The 15,628-nt window shown below is 38.5% G+C and overlaps 1 protein-coding gene across 1 annotated transcript in view; it reads left to right on the top strand.

The window, feature by feature from the left end:
• The first annotated feature begins 2,361 nt into the window (after positions 1 to 2,361).
• Positions 2,362 to 15,628, top strand: part of MTF-1 (Metal response element-binding Transcription Factor-1) — a 111,952-nt gene continuing 98,685 nt past the window's right edge. The window contains exons 1-3 of the mRNA XM_067146076.2: positions 2,362 to 2,603; positions 8,860 to 9,083; positions 10,368 to 10,518. Of these exons, the coding sequence (XP_067002177.2) occupies positions 2,362 to 2,603; positions 8,860 to 9,083; positions 10,368 to 10,518 (617 nt within the window). The remainder of the gene's footprint in view (positions 2,604 to 8,859; positions 9,084 to 10,367; positions 10,519 to 15,628) is intronic.

Genomic DNA, 15,628 nt, shown 5'->3' with positions numbered 1-15,628 from the left:
ACAACCTGTTAGTAACTTCGCACCCACAGATCCACTCGGTTCTTTTGTATATATCCATTCTGAATTTACGCACAATTTCTTTACTTTTACTTTTAGTCTGCCTCGTTATAACAAGATCAGGCATTGGGTGCCCGGCATTCTTAATCTCAAGTTTTCGCTCAAGAGAGAGACAAGAAAAGTTTGTCTTCTTAAGTGTCTGGACACTGTTTAAACTCATTATGTAGCTCCTTACCTTTCCGGGGCACAAAGATTGTGGACGTAACTACAACGCACAAAAACACACACACGCACACGGACAAAAGATTGTAACTTCTTTATATCCTCAAAATTAAGTTTCAGAACGGCACAACGGTGCAGAAAAACACTCACACGCTTGCACAGCGTACAATAATGTTACGAATTATGATAATTGCTAAGTACAAACGTTTACAAACACTAGTTTCACACTTGAAAAACACGAGGAAACTATAGGAATGAATGTTCGCACTTTTCACAATGTTGGTAACTTAATTTTAAGAACTAGTGTGAGCTGGTCAATTAGCGTTTTCATTGGTATTACCTTCCCGCTACTCTTTGCCTCAATGATTTTTAAGCTATGTTTCTCTCCAAAAAAGTAATTATTCCAAAGAAGGCAAATGAATAGATGTTTAGTAAGTATTGATATATTTGGGACAAGGTATCAATTGGAATTTGGCAATTTAATATGACTTTTGGTAGTAATGATGCTGTTCAACACTAGCGCTAATTATGTGCATTATTCTCTGTTGCCTGGTTAAATTCCTGTAAGGGCAACAGATGGCAGGCACATACTATTACAGTTTTCTTACCCCAACAACACGACTTGCGACAGACTTGAGAGAGAGTGGCATACTGCGCATGCCTACACCACGGATATTCTTTTCTGCGATATCCAGGTTTTGCCTTAAGCCGGCTTTACATTTACGAGTAACTCGTATAGGAGTAGGAAACGCGTTTACATTTATGGTGCTTACTCGTATAGGAGTACAGTTTCCAATATGGCTCCAAGCAGATGAAAACGTCTTACTATGGCTGGTATCTTGCTGTTGTGTTTTAAAACAAGACAACAGAATGAAGCGAAAAAAGTCAGGAGCTTTTGGGTTAAAGAATCCTTGAAGAAAAGACCCGTTTTTGGAATACAGGAACATTTATTAGCTGATTTATTAAACGAGGGAGGATGGATTTTAGTACATTTGAAATGTTGTACCTTTTGGTAAGTGGACGAAATGACTTTTATAATACCGGTACCGTACCGATATGCTAAATACTGGCATATTATTAGTAATTAATTTTTTCTAGGTTGCCCCTCATATCCCCAAAGAAAACACTCAGATGAGAAGTTGTATCAATTCTTAGCTGAACTGGCAGTGACTCAGATTTTTAGCTACTGGAGATAGCTTCAAATCATTAGAATTCTTGACGCGTGTATCAGCCTCAACTTTTTCCTTGTTCATTCCAAAAGTTGTTGATTTTCTTTTTAACTAGATCCGTAGTTATGTTTAACTTCATAGGCCTTATTTCTCGCATTGATGACCCGATATTGAGAACACGTAACATTCCACAGGCACTCCGCTCTGTAGTATAAATTAATGAACTCCTCCAGATTTTCACGAGACATCCTGCAGTATTTAGTCTCCGACATTTTTAAAACAGTCTAACTCGGATGCAATTCGGAAGCCTCTCTACTTTGATTGCTATTCGTATACGAGCTACGAGTACGTACGAGTCATCGTTTACATTTACGATTTCTTATCCGAGTCAGTCCGAGTAGCCTACTCGTAAATGTACAGCCGGCTTTAATGCTGACAGACTTTCCCCCGCACCTCACTGGTCCCTTCGCCTAAGTACGGACGGAGATGCCGCCTTGTATGGGGGTTCATTCCAGACGAGTCTCCAGCCACAGACTATGCGCAGCTCACATGAATTAAAAGCCAGTACGAGTATATTACGGACAGATGGGCTTAGCACGAGCTTTGAGAATGACAAGGGAATCGTAAAAATTAAGTAGCTGAGTACAATTTGATATAAACTGGAGGTGCATTGCTCCATTGCGCTATTCCAGAAACCGCCACTGCTCTACTGTATTTGATAATACCGCCGAGGTCGGTCAAAATATCCATGGTTTTCGGTAATAGTATTTTGCTAATTGAACAGAACAAAGAACAATATTAATCTGTTCCTGGTGAGCAGTGCTATAAATATTTAGCTTATTTTTTAACTTTTCTAATTCTGAATTGGCTTGCTCTATCTTATTTTGGATGATGATCAAGCTTATTAAATAAAAATTGTGTTGGCGACACTGGATACTGCGGTTGTGCAATGAACGAATGAAGTTTAAGAAATATGGCGACATGGACAGATGATAAGTTTCCTCTTGGAGACGATGGAGACCGAAGTGACACCCCATTTGACAGTATATTCTTGGCTGATGATTTCCAAGAATGCATTGATAATTTTGACCTTCCGAATTTTGGAAAGGTATTTGAACAAGTGCCTGTGTATACAACTTCAAAGCTGTCAGATGAAAATAAGCCAGAAACCTCCAGCTACATCGGGAAGATTGAAGGGCATGATGAAAACGCTGGGTGTGTATACCTTTTCACGATCACATTAATATAGTTCCACAGATAGTTGATAGTTGGGATGTGATTCTCGTGTATATCGCCCGTCCTTGTTATCGGTTAACGCACCCTTCCGTGGAGCGGGAGATTTGTGTTTATGAATTACGGTACCACAGATCTGCATTTAGTACTGTCGCGCAGATAGCAGATTCTTTATCACTTGCTTGTCTAGTCTTTTCTTAAATGATTTCAAAGAAGTTTGAAATTTATTGAATGTATCCCGCGTTTAATTTTAATCACTTAATTCCTCTTCCTATAAACCAGTGGGCCTATTTGCTCCCATGTGTCCTATTGAATTCCAATGATCTTTCCCTACATTAAAAAACTCCACTAATGTTACCACACACCACCCCTCTACTGAGTGCTAGAAACATACCGCTTAGTTGAGCAGCTCGTCTCCTTAGGGCCGAACCACACTGCATGAAACAAATCCGTCTCAGGCTGTTGGCATCAGTCAGTTAGTCCGTGAATGATTGAAATGCACTGCACAGGCTAAATGTTATGTTTGTGCCAAGCTGTTTGTCACTGAGAGTTCTGTTTGGGCTACTTATTTGCTTCAGTTAACGTTTGGAATTCAGTGGGAGGTTAATAGTGGTCATGCAGTTTATTAAGGGACATCTATATTACATGAAATATTTAATGCGTAGTTGTGAAGACAAAATCAAGTACAGTACCATAAATTACAACTTGTTTGTATTTCTAAATAAAAGCAGGAAATGTTTTTTTTCTTCTTCTTCTTTGGATGGAGTATGATTCTGAGGAAATTATTGAACTTTCTGCTATAGACACAACAAAAAAATCCTCTGTCAGAGCCTTCACCCTCCATAAACTTTGGTAAAACTTCTTCAGAAGACAGTGCTCTGCACAATTTTGTGTAACATGATGTAGCTATATATAAGAAATAAATTAATGATTTTCCCTATAACACACACTTTTGCTCCACTTCTCTTAAAGGTTACAAGTAGGTTTTTGTTTAGGTGCGTCTTCTTCCCTACTCTTGTTCTCAATCAAAATCATTCTTGTGTAATTAATTGCACAGTTCATATAAAAAGGATGCTAATATTTAAGGGATGAATACCCAGCCTTCGTGATTGTTTTTAATTTCATAGCAGTTGCTGGCAGTGGTATACATTTGTCAAAATCATCTTCCTCAGAAGACATCTTGACAAGTGATCACTGTGTGTATTGTTGATGTTTGAAACCGTTGCAAACATTTCATCTCTGGCAGTTCCAGATAGCTTATTTGCTGCAGTATGGTTTCAGTCATACTCCCAAGTCTTCCCAGCCCAAAATTTGCAACATTCTTGTAAACTACTGTTTTGCTGAAAATTGCTCAGAACAAATCCTTTGGATGTTTTCCAGTCCTTGAATCAAGTAATCCTGGGTGCCATACATTGGAACCATTTCTCTAATTGGGGTCTTACTGGTGACTTACATGCCCTGTCATTTACATCCGTACTACAGCCCTTAAACACCCTCGTAACTACATGATGAGATCTGTAACCTTTATTTACAGTCCTGTTTATTTGATTACCCTAATGAAGATCTTTCCTTATAGCCTATTTTCACCTAGGTACTTCCAGTGATCCCCATGATGTTCTTTCTGTCTATCAGCACAGTGATTAAAATGAGGGGGCTTCTCACAGTTAAACTGACTACCTGACTTTTCACGCTGTTTATTATCGTATCATTGTCTTCTGTTCTCACAACGTTGTCATGTTTTTGGAGTCGGTCACAATCCTGTGACTTATTACTCTATACAGTATAACATTATCCACAAAATAGGCTACCTTATTTATGATGCCATTTCTTTACTCATTTATCATTTATGTATATGAAAACCTGAAGTTCAAATAATGCTGTTGTACAGAATCCCCTTCTGGATCATTACAGGATCAGATAAAGCTTTACTTTAATTTTCTTAGTACTATTATCTAAAAATATAGCCACCCATTCAGTCACTCTTTTTGTCTACTCCAATAGCCCTCATTTTCATCAGTAGTCTCCCATTTTTACCCCATCCAGAGCCTTGGATATATTTCAGTAGTGATACAGTTCATTTGACCTGAACGTATAGCTCGGACAAAACTAAAATGCGATTGATGTTTAAGAGAGCGAGATACCCGGTTTTGCCGCGTCATGTAACTCGTGAAAGCCTTCTTGTGGCAAAGTCAAGTACCATACCTTAAAGGTGTATTTTAAAGAATTCAACCAGATATTCAAAGTAAAATATATAAAAAATGTATAATGCCAAATTAGGATCAGTATTTGCGGCAAGAACAAATATTTATCATTGTCAATAAATATAATTCCCATGCAACAATTTCCCGTTTACAATAACCAAACAGCGCATAAAAAAAATTAAAATATTAAAAAAGAACCTGATTCATGCAAATTTCTTAATATGACATACCTGAGATAATCTTATATTGGGAACGTGCCATTCATTTGACAGTCACTTTCGTTGTCAGAACTGTTACCCCACGAACCTACTACGCTGGCATAGCAGAGGGAGAGATGATACTCCCACGTGGCGTATAGGGGGTCCTAACCGGCTTGCCGGCGGACTTGAGGGAAATAAAATACCTCTTGTGGACCAAACACACAACCCCCTCTGGGTGGGGGACGCAGACGAAGAATACAACCACGGTATCCCCTGCCTGTCGTAATGAGACAACTGAAAGGGGCGACCAAGGGATGATCAAATTAGAACCATGAGACTACTTGTAATCAGTACCATCACACAGCGAACACCATGGGTCAGTTTTACTTACGCGTAGTACCACTATGTTAGGTACACAATAGGTATGTGATTAGTAGTGACAGTGTGTGGCTCAGGATGCATTTTACAGGACCTGTGATTCGTACCCCTATATCAGCAACACCATGGGATGAGTGACACCGTGGTTCTGCCTTGCCTATGCTTAGTACCCACCATGTGAGGAACACCACGGGATAGTGCGGGTCCCTGTGATTAGTCTACTTATGTAAGGAACGCCACAGGTTTGCGTTGCCTGTATAGGTTTGTGTTGCCTTCATATAGCGCCGCAGTGTGCGAAACACCATAGGTCTGTGTTACATATGCGAATTTCATTACCTGTGAGTAGTACCATAATGTGTGGAATACCGTGAGTCTACGCTACTTCTGTTTAGTACCGCAACATGACAAATAGCATGGTTCTATTTTCCTAGTGATTAGTACCATTATGAGGGGCCGATGACCTGGATTTTGGACCCGTTTCGAATACAAGCATCATCGATTCAGTATTGTGCTTTAGAAGCAGTCCCTTGGTCAGTAATACTATTGTTTAACGCTTGTTTCTGGGAATGTGGGGCATTGTGGGTCGGATCCACTGATTGTTTTAACTTCATATCCATTCATTCATTCATTCATTCATTCTTCGTCCTCACGTTTTCGAATACTGGTCAGTGGAGGATTATAGATTTTTAAATTGTCATAACATTTTGTCTCATTTCGTACCATTAGGGGCCGATGACCTAGATGTTAGGCCTCTTTAAAAACAAGCATCATCATCATCAGAACTGCTTGAACCCCATAGAGAAACTATGATTCTTGCCATATTCTCATCCACAAAACCTTAATATTCCCATGCGGATTCAATAATTTCTTTCGTAAAGAGCACAGCATCTTTCCAATTCTCACTCATTATCGTACCCAGCGCTGCTTCTGTCAGCTTTATGACAGATGACACATGAAGTCTTTGTTGTGGCAGGTGACATAACCTTTCACTTCAGCCCATATCAGCTCAGTGGGGTTAAAATGACAATGATATGGTGGCAGTCTTAGTATCTTATGTCCATTCTTTGTACCTGTGTCATCTATTACATAGGATGGAAGCTGGGGCTTGTGTTCAGTTCCATTAATTGTACCCTTCTTTAGATCTTTTAGCTACCGTACCTGTACATTTCTGCGATTTAACCATTCTATCATTTTGTGTTGTTTTTTTTTTTTTTTTTTTTAATATGCCAAAGTCTGGACCCTGGCAATAATTATGGACTATCCATAAGTCAGAGATGGTTTCTGTAAATTGTTTAAAAGGAACTGTTTGAAAAATGTTTCATCGTTCATCTCATGGTAATCACCGGTTTTCTTAGACTTAACGAGGAAACTGCAGTTCAGCATGAAGCCGCTCTATGTCCCTGCATGTAAGAAGATAATTCTGCCACCCTTACGCAGCGGGATCCACATTGTTCCCCCGACTGTGTCATCTATCCAGCCTTTAGTCACGGAGTAGTTGGCGTTGACCCAAGTTTCATCCAACAAAATTACCTCTCCAAAATCATGCTTTAGTACCTCCCTCAGGAGCTTACATCACCAAGCAAAAATGTCTGCTTTTCCTATTAGGATTTTTTGACTGTTTGTTTCTTATAACAGACACCTAACATTGTTATGAAATAACTAAGTGAAATTTTCTCACTTTGAAATAACCAAGCTTCTCTGAGAGATTTATGCAGTTTGGCGATGATCAGGTATTCCTTTCTTTCATAATATGCTTATATGTGGCATCATGTAGTGTCCTGCTGGAAAGAATCAGTGTTTGTAACCCTCTTCTCTACTCTGCATTTCTTTCCAGGTGTTACAAAACCTGATGTTCCTGGCTGGGTTAATTCTACATCATACTAGTCTTTTTCTATTTTAACTACAGTGTTTTTGCTTACTCTAACTGCAGCTGCAGTTCTGTCTAAGACTATATTTACTGAAATGAGAGGACCATTACTATCTTTCTCTTGTTTAAAATACTCTTGTACATAACAAATAAAATGTCCCAGGTTTGTCCCTATATAGGAATGCCTTTCGCAAAAAGTTATCTCTCTTCACTTTCCGCCATTGAATTAAAATTTAAAGGTACTAGGCGTATAATATACACAAACAATATAAAAAATTAATCGTACAACTATAATTATGCTGTTATTATACACATGCACACATCTTTTAGAGAAACTATTTATGAATAACTGTACAATTATACACTTGGACACACAAATACAAACACAAAGTAACCTTCACTGTTACGAACTGATACCGCAGTGAATACTGCTAGGGAAAGCTCTCTCTTGCTGCACGTTATGAGAATGGTAACATGGTCTTAAGCCCCCCTCTTTGCTGGTCTGTGCTTTCTTGTGGTCAGTTGCATATGACTAGCTAAATTCTGGGTTGTCATGACAACCTGCTAACACTTTCTTCCCACTCCATCCTCATTACAGCTGGAGAACACATGTGGAAGCAGCTGTTAATCCCATTCTAGTTTAACGTAGACAATAAAATATCTGCTATATCTTGCTGGAATCTTACAAGTTGAATCTCACTGGTATAACCTTTCCAAAACCCAAACTGTCTTCTCTCAAACCAACTAGTAATTTTGCAAACGTGTCTAATATAATCAGAAAGAATACTTCCCCAGAGCTTGCATGCAACACATTTCAAGGTGACTGGCCTGTAATTATGTGCTTCATGATTCATTTGGTATAGCTCACGAGACAGTATCCTAGTATCATCTTTCAACAGGAGAACGCTCATCTGCACATGGCACATGTGTCTATGAATTGTCTGCATGATGATGAGGTACTCCTTTGGCCTCTGAGTTCTCCCGATCTATCCCCGATAGAATGTGTGGGACCAGATCGGACGTCAACTCCAACCCAGTGCCAGTATCCAGGATATCAAGGGCCAGTTACATCATTTGTGGGCCTACTTACCTCAGGAGAGCAAACAACACCTGTATGACACACTTCGTAACCAAATTACTGCGTGCATCCAGGCCCGAGGGGTTTAGCATCCTGCTGAAAGGGACCAGCAGTGTGCTCGTTCTGCCAGTTTTGTTGTACGTTTCACTTGATTTTGTAATCAGTGAAATAATTTTACTTAACCTCTCAATATGTGAAGTTTCATTTCATTTCCTCCTCTCTTTCTAGGTACTTAATTTTGTTGTCAGTTGGTGTATTTGCATAATTTATGGTTTAGAGATACAGTTTTAGAACTATAAAAAGCTGGGGTCTGTTCTTAGGAAACATTCTCCTAGATTGTCTGTCTGTAACTATAATTCTAAACAAATTTGGCTGCTTTATTTTATTATTTTCTGGCCATTAGAAATGTAATGTTGTTTATGTTTACAATTGTTCCATGGTAGTGTAAAACCATTCTTCAGGCCAGGCCATTAGACTGCAATAGCTTTTAAGTGGATGGTACTTCTTTTTTCAGGTATATTCATCATACCATTAGTTCAGACCAAATTTATATGCATATTAACCCTGGTATATTTGGATATATGCCCGAGAACCCATCTCATGCAACCATTACTATTGAGTCGACTGATCCTGCTACCAACAAGAAGGAAATTAAGAGATACAGATGTGAATATGATGGTTGTAGTCGTACATACAGTACAGTTGGCAATTTGAGGACTCACATGAAAACACACAAAGGTAACAACCAAGCTAAATACTGTATATATAACATTACCAAATAGGCCTAAATGAAAACTAAGTGATGTTTGAGGTTTATCTGTTGTTTCATCTTTTGATGAGAATGACAGAGAGGAAGACTCGAGGTGTTTAGTATCAGAACCAACATAGTCATGTATTTTGCCATTATAACGTGCTGTGTCCGTTGTTCTGACTAGTGTTAAGTGAACTAATATTCTACTGATCTTATATAATGGAGATATCATTACAGACGAAACACTTCTTCAAGCACTAGAGAGAGGACAAGAGATGCATTAACGTGGAATTTGAACTCCTGCACTTAAAATTCCGGCACCTCGGGGTCTCCAAACCCTGTCAAAAAGTAGATAGTGGGAAGGAAAAGAAATAGCATTATTATTAATGTGGAATTTATCAGAAACAAAAGAGTATGTGTAAGATGCTTAAAACTAGAATAAATTGTGCAGTACATTTTCATTATATGTGACCTGTTGTGCGCCAAGGGGCCTAAAGTCAGATTTTTCATTTTTGAGATTTTTGTGGTTCTAAAATTGTCATAAGATACTGAGCATTTAAAAAAATGAGTTCATGCTTTTAGGTGCGGTACAGAAGATATTATTTACTGTACTGTTGCTATTAAGAAAAGTGTATTTTGAGAAATATGCAGTTACAACTTTCACTAATTTCCTTACAAATTGTACAAAGTTTTTATGACCGAGTGGTGAAGACAAACTGCTGCATAACTTAGTTTGTTAAGAAGACCCGTGGGTAGCACAAGAAGTTAAAACAGAAATGCAACTTTTACACACTAGGCACTTAGTTTCAGCTCTGCTGTAAAATTTCCATTCCTGACTTTGGGTCCCCCTCCGCACAACGGGTCACATATGGAGAACATTTTGTGAACAGTTAAAGAGTATCTTGATCTAAATATTTTTATTCTATTCCTTACACTTTTTCTAACACCAGTTTTGTAATTATGCATCATCCTACCTTCCTTGACTTCAGCAGCTTTTACTCGCTGAGTTTGATTATATACGCCCCACATATTCTGATTAATTTTTCTTCCTTCATTTTGTACAGTAGTATATTCATTTCAAAATCTTGCTCTTTCCTGATGCATTAGATGTTGGATAGTTAGTCAGTGGCCTTTAAAGTGCTATTCATTGTTATGCTGTACTTACTACAACGATTAAAGTCTCAATCAAATCTGACATAGTCTTTCTCTCTACATAATTGTAGCTTTTTTTTTTTTTTGAAAAAAATATCTTTCTGTAATGTTTTTTTCAGGTGAATTTAGATTCAAATGTTCTGAACCTGGTTGTGGTAAAGCATTTCTGACATCGTACAGTTTGAAGATACATATACGTGTGCATACAAAAGTAAAACCCTTTGAATGCAACCACGAAGGATGTGAAAAGGCATTCAATACTTTATACAGGTATGTACAGTGGATGCTTCATTATTTGCTGCTGGCTTGTGTTGTGAATCCTCCATGGAGAAGATAATTATGGTGAAAACAAATGAGAGTTCTCTTACCTTGTCTCATCGAAAAATTAAGGTTTGGACAGGTGTATCAACTTTTAAGGAGAGCATTACATGTGTAGGTTGGTGTCAGCTTTGTGATTTGTGAGCACCAAATATGGTTTGCAGTACATTTCCAGAAGGTGGAACTAGGGAATAGATCCTTAACTTGCTCCTCTAGGGCATGCTGCAGTGTCATACACACGGCACAGGGGACTATACTCTGTTGCCACAGTGCTACCTACTAATGCTGAAACACACTTTCTTTATTCGTCTGTGCACATCCTGGCTAGTGACAAATCGCATTATTCTGACATGTCAGGGGTGCATAGCATTGAGCTATCAAAGGGAGTGTGCTCCCTCAGAGCAGGGCACTGTTTCATGTTAGACCATTGGCCTAACAGCAAAGACATCTACCTGTGTTGAATTCTAGGAGTGACACCGTATTTAATCAATTTCAAACTGGCAATGGTTCTGTACAACAGGTATTGAAAATGCCACCCGGTTATGATATTAACACAATGCTGTCCGCTCACGTATCAATACATGTTTCCAAGCACGGTGCTCTGCAGCCGATCACGTATAAATACGTGTTTGTGCAAGTCTGTCTTCTGATGCCATCTAACGGTTATTGAGGAACTATTTGGAGATTATCGTTGATGTGCCTAAATGGTAGAAAAACTACGCTTCTTTTAGTACTGGTTTTGCCCATTTTAGTGCGTCAGTTGCATTTGTTTTTGCCTTCGAATATCTTCCGTGTATCCATCAATACTAGTAAACAAAAATGGCAGCCCCGGTAAACAAAAACAGTGGACTGACTCCTGGTGATATTATACATGAATTATACGCTGATAATTTGTCACATGTTTCCTGTGATTGTGAGGAGAGTGAAGATGAATTGTCTAATGATAATTCTAGTGCTAGTGTCATGCATTTATGTGGAAGTGATGCGTTGAATGACACGTTTATTGCACCATGTGAGCAATGACTTGATGCTTCAGATAGCAAAGATGGTCTAGATGTAAGTACTGTTGGTAATATTCTCCCTATTTCTGGCAGTGAGTGGCCTAACAGGATATTATACTGTTTTTGGAGTCTTTCTCGTGGACGCCTGGTGTTAAAATTTCGCCGAGTGAACCTGAAAATATAGGTTGTGATGTCAAGTTGTTCATTTGTAATGATTTGTTGGCGTATATGGTGGAGGAATAAAACAGATATCAATACCAGAATGAACCGAAATATAAAATCTCACCAAAAACTTTAAAGTGGACAGATATAACTGTGAATGTACCTAAAATTATCAAATTAAGATACCCTGCAATAACTCCATGTCTCTGCCAAAACCTTCCGGCCACAGGGGCCAGTTATACGTCAGATGGGCCGGACAGCAATGTGTTAAGTTATAAAAGTAAATATACAAGGGCATGTACTTATGCATAGTGCCTGAAGACAAATTCTGACTTCAGCAGATTCTCGTAGGAAAGTGACAGAACACAGGCTATTGCTAAACATTGTTTTATTATGATGTTATGCTGTTATGATGTCCTCTTTGTTAGCAAACCATTGTCCACGTAATAGCTTCTTGACTTTGGGGATTAGATCATAGTCGCACACCTAATGCTTCCCGCAGCTCTGCATGGCATTGGCGTGCATTTCTGTCGCGGAGAACTGCTATTTTAATATACGATCATTGCTTCTGCTTGTTGACTTCCATTTTGTGATGCTCTCACTCTCACAGTGAACTTGGGGGCATGCTTAGACCCACACTGTTGTTTACATACACCATCTAGTGGCATCATACGCAAGTACATACCGTACGTTTCCAAATGCATATCTTAGATTTTCCATGTTGTCTCCTTTTGGCGAGAAAAGAAATAGTTGCCATGACTTATGACTCGACCTCCGTATTTATAGGGGTGGGTTGATGGGTCCATGGCATTGGAAGTGAAAATCTCTCTCCTATATGTATATGTATTATACTTTATATATTTACGTTCTGCAATTACATAATTTATATTAAGGATCTATTTGGTACTTTTACTTTCCAGAATTGCAGTTGACGCAATGACAGTTTTCACCATCTTACCTGGCTACAGATAATACTGTATTTTTCGCGTAATTAACACACTTTTTTGATGAAAAGTACAGGCGAAAACCTCGGGTGCGTGAATTATTTGAGGAATTCAGATATTTAAAAGAATATTTACAATTACTTACATTTAAAAGATACATCATATTTAATATACACGCAATTGGTTAAACTCATTTGCGGTTAGTTGTCATTTGATTTAAATTCTGACGTGAGATTCTGTCTGTAAAGTCAAATAGAGTACATCAGGTATGTTGGACACGTGGGTTTGAAGTACCGACACTGGAAAATATTCTTCCTGTTAAGAGCTAACAATACGGCCTGAAGAAAAAAATAAACATGTACTAATAAAAGTACAATTCATGTAAGTACATAATAATGACATACCGAAGAAAAAAAAACCTGTCCAACACAAGAAGGAGGGACCCCTGCTATATTTACCCAAACCGTTCGTATCCAATCTCGTACTCGTGACGTGTCCATCCACCCTTTTTCTTGGATATGAACGTGGATCCCTCGCGGAAATTTTACTTTAGGCATTGTTTGTCATTTTAGAACAACATAAGGTGCGAGCTTTCTGCCATCACCTGTTACAGCCAGCATTGCAGTACATCATTCTTTTTTGCTTCTGGTAGTGCATACGATAACACTCGATATCCCTTTCTTATCGATTGATTGACTTTGTGGCATGTGGAAACTGATTGGCATTTGACCTGTGGTTCCTATTTGGGAGAGCAAATATTCCTTCACTTTAGGCTTCTGAGTCACAAAGCGATGAAAATCAATTACTTGGTCGAAATCATTTGGCATTTTGTGGCATAATGTTGTTCTTCATCGAAAAGAAAGTCCATTTCTCTCATAAAATTAATGAACCCTCGGCTAATCTTCAAATCCAAGACCCTGATTCCATGTGCAGCAGCTATTTCTCATCCTTTAAAATACAGCATTTCGTGAGAAACGGCATATCCAACGTTGCGTAACGAAATCGTACATTTAAGCAGATCCTCCCCTACTTTCAGAAACTTGCCACTTTTTGGTCCGAGAAATACTTTGCGAGACTTGTTGGTCGCTTGAAGTGCACTTCATTGTTACCATGGTAACCGCGGTGGCGCAAGTTGCATTCGGACATTGAATACTTGCCACCCACTGCCCTATTCCCGTCTTTTTCGGCATAACTGATCATCGTGAGTTTATATGATGCACTATTATTCGAATACGTGCTCACTGTGGACTAACAAACAATTTTGAGATCACAGAAAACTCATATCCCGTACCCGAAACACTTGTAAAATACATTTGTACCTGACTGGAATAGAGCGTCACTAGTCACTTCTTCGCTGATTCTCTCACTGAACTAGTGCATTGGTATTTCCTACCGGCTGATAACAGCACGTTGCCCGGTATTTGGAATGCCCGGTTTTGTAATAGGTAGGCTGCTACCTGAGTAGTTGACATCTTTATTTCGAAACTCATCTGGAGCTGCGTGATGGATGTGATTAGTACACCTAGGTGAGGAGCACCATGGGTCTGCATTGTTTGTGAGTGGTGCCCTTATGTGTGCCATGGGTTTGTGCTACCTACAAGGGGTGCCATTTTGTGTGAACATTTCTTTTTCTCCACCTTGGACACAGTCTAATATATACAGTCGCGAAGCTCTAATATGAGGAAGGTTGATCCACTTGACAGCTGAAGCGACACTAGCATCTCTAGCGGCGAGGTAGAGGCAAGTTGTTAACAGACAACAGGGAACGAATTACCACTACAGTCTAAAATGGTCATAACTTCTGAACCATTCGTGCAAATAATGTCCTGGCAAGGTTATTGTAATCCTTATTGCGCCATCCCTGCGTCCAGGAGAGGACACATAAGATCCAAGCTAGCTTAACTGGCGATCGTAACGGTTAACATAATCATCTACCCGGGCTATGAGTTCCGAATGTTGAGAAAAACACGTCATATTGAACCTAAGGAATCCCTAAACCACGTCGAAGGATGTCTCCTACACGTTACTGGCTAGAATGCCTTATAACTATCAAGTTGTTACGACATACACACTTAAAAACTAGGTCGGTATACTATGGTACACATTGAAAGACGAATTCATGTTTCACATACCATATTTATTATGCCTTCCTTTCATTCCAAGTATTGGACATTGAATTATTCTCCCTTAGACTCTAATTAAGGACTTTGCAGGCTTCATCTATATATTATATTCATACTCGACGGGATTAGCCTTGGATTCCTAAAATATAATATATCTCCTATCAGAATGTTTGATATAATTCCTAAATATTCCATTAAAATCCTCCATTACCACTATTTGGCTTAGAATACCTTTGTTTTCTTTTTTTGGTATGAAAGGAGTAATAAAAAAATGTCAGTATCGGACTAAGAAGTTGGTGAAGTTCACCATAAGTATGCTAGTGCTCAATATGTCCGACCTCAGTCGTGCCTAGTAATAGAATGATCATCTGAGTTAAATACTCCTCAACAAGAATATTGTATCTGTAATATATCAAGTGCTAGAGCCTTGATTGGTCGAAAAATTGACTAAAGTCAGGAATGAAATTCAACAAAAGATCATTAAGGTACGTAAGGTAAATTATCAAATTAAATATTACTAAGCCTTTAGCTCAGAAATGCTAAACTAGGAGTATAAGGTTAGAAATGTTGGGTTCAAAATATTAGATTAAAAAGGAAATACTAGATTAAAAAATATTAAATTGAAAATATTAGATTGGAAATACTAAGTTAAAATAAAGTCAGATGCATCTAACGAGAAATAATATTTACATTATAATACACTGTATATAAAACTGTAGACTGTGGGTGATTTTCAAATATGCAGGACGCACTTTCATATTTAGAACCAAATCTTAAAAATTGGAATCATAACCCTCCTATATTACATTTTGAAGCCTTCGAATTAATTGGT

The sequence above is a fragment of the Anabrus simplex genome, chromosome 1, assembly GCF_040414725.1.
Source record: "Anabrus simplex isolate iqAnaSimp1 chromosome 1, ASM4041472v1, whole genome shotgun sequence".
Lineage (NCBI taxonomy): Eukaryota > Metazoa > Arthropoda > Insecta > Orthoptera > Tettigoniidae > Anabrus > Anabrus simplex.
The sequence above is the reverse complement of the archived record's forward strand: the minus strand, read 5'-3'. Positions and strand labels throughout refer to the sequence as shown.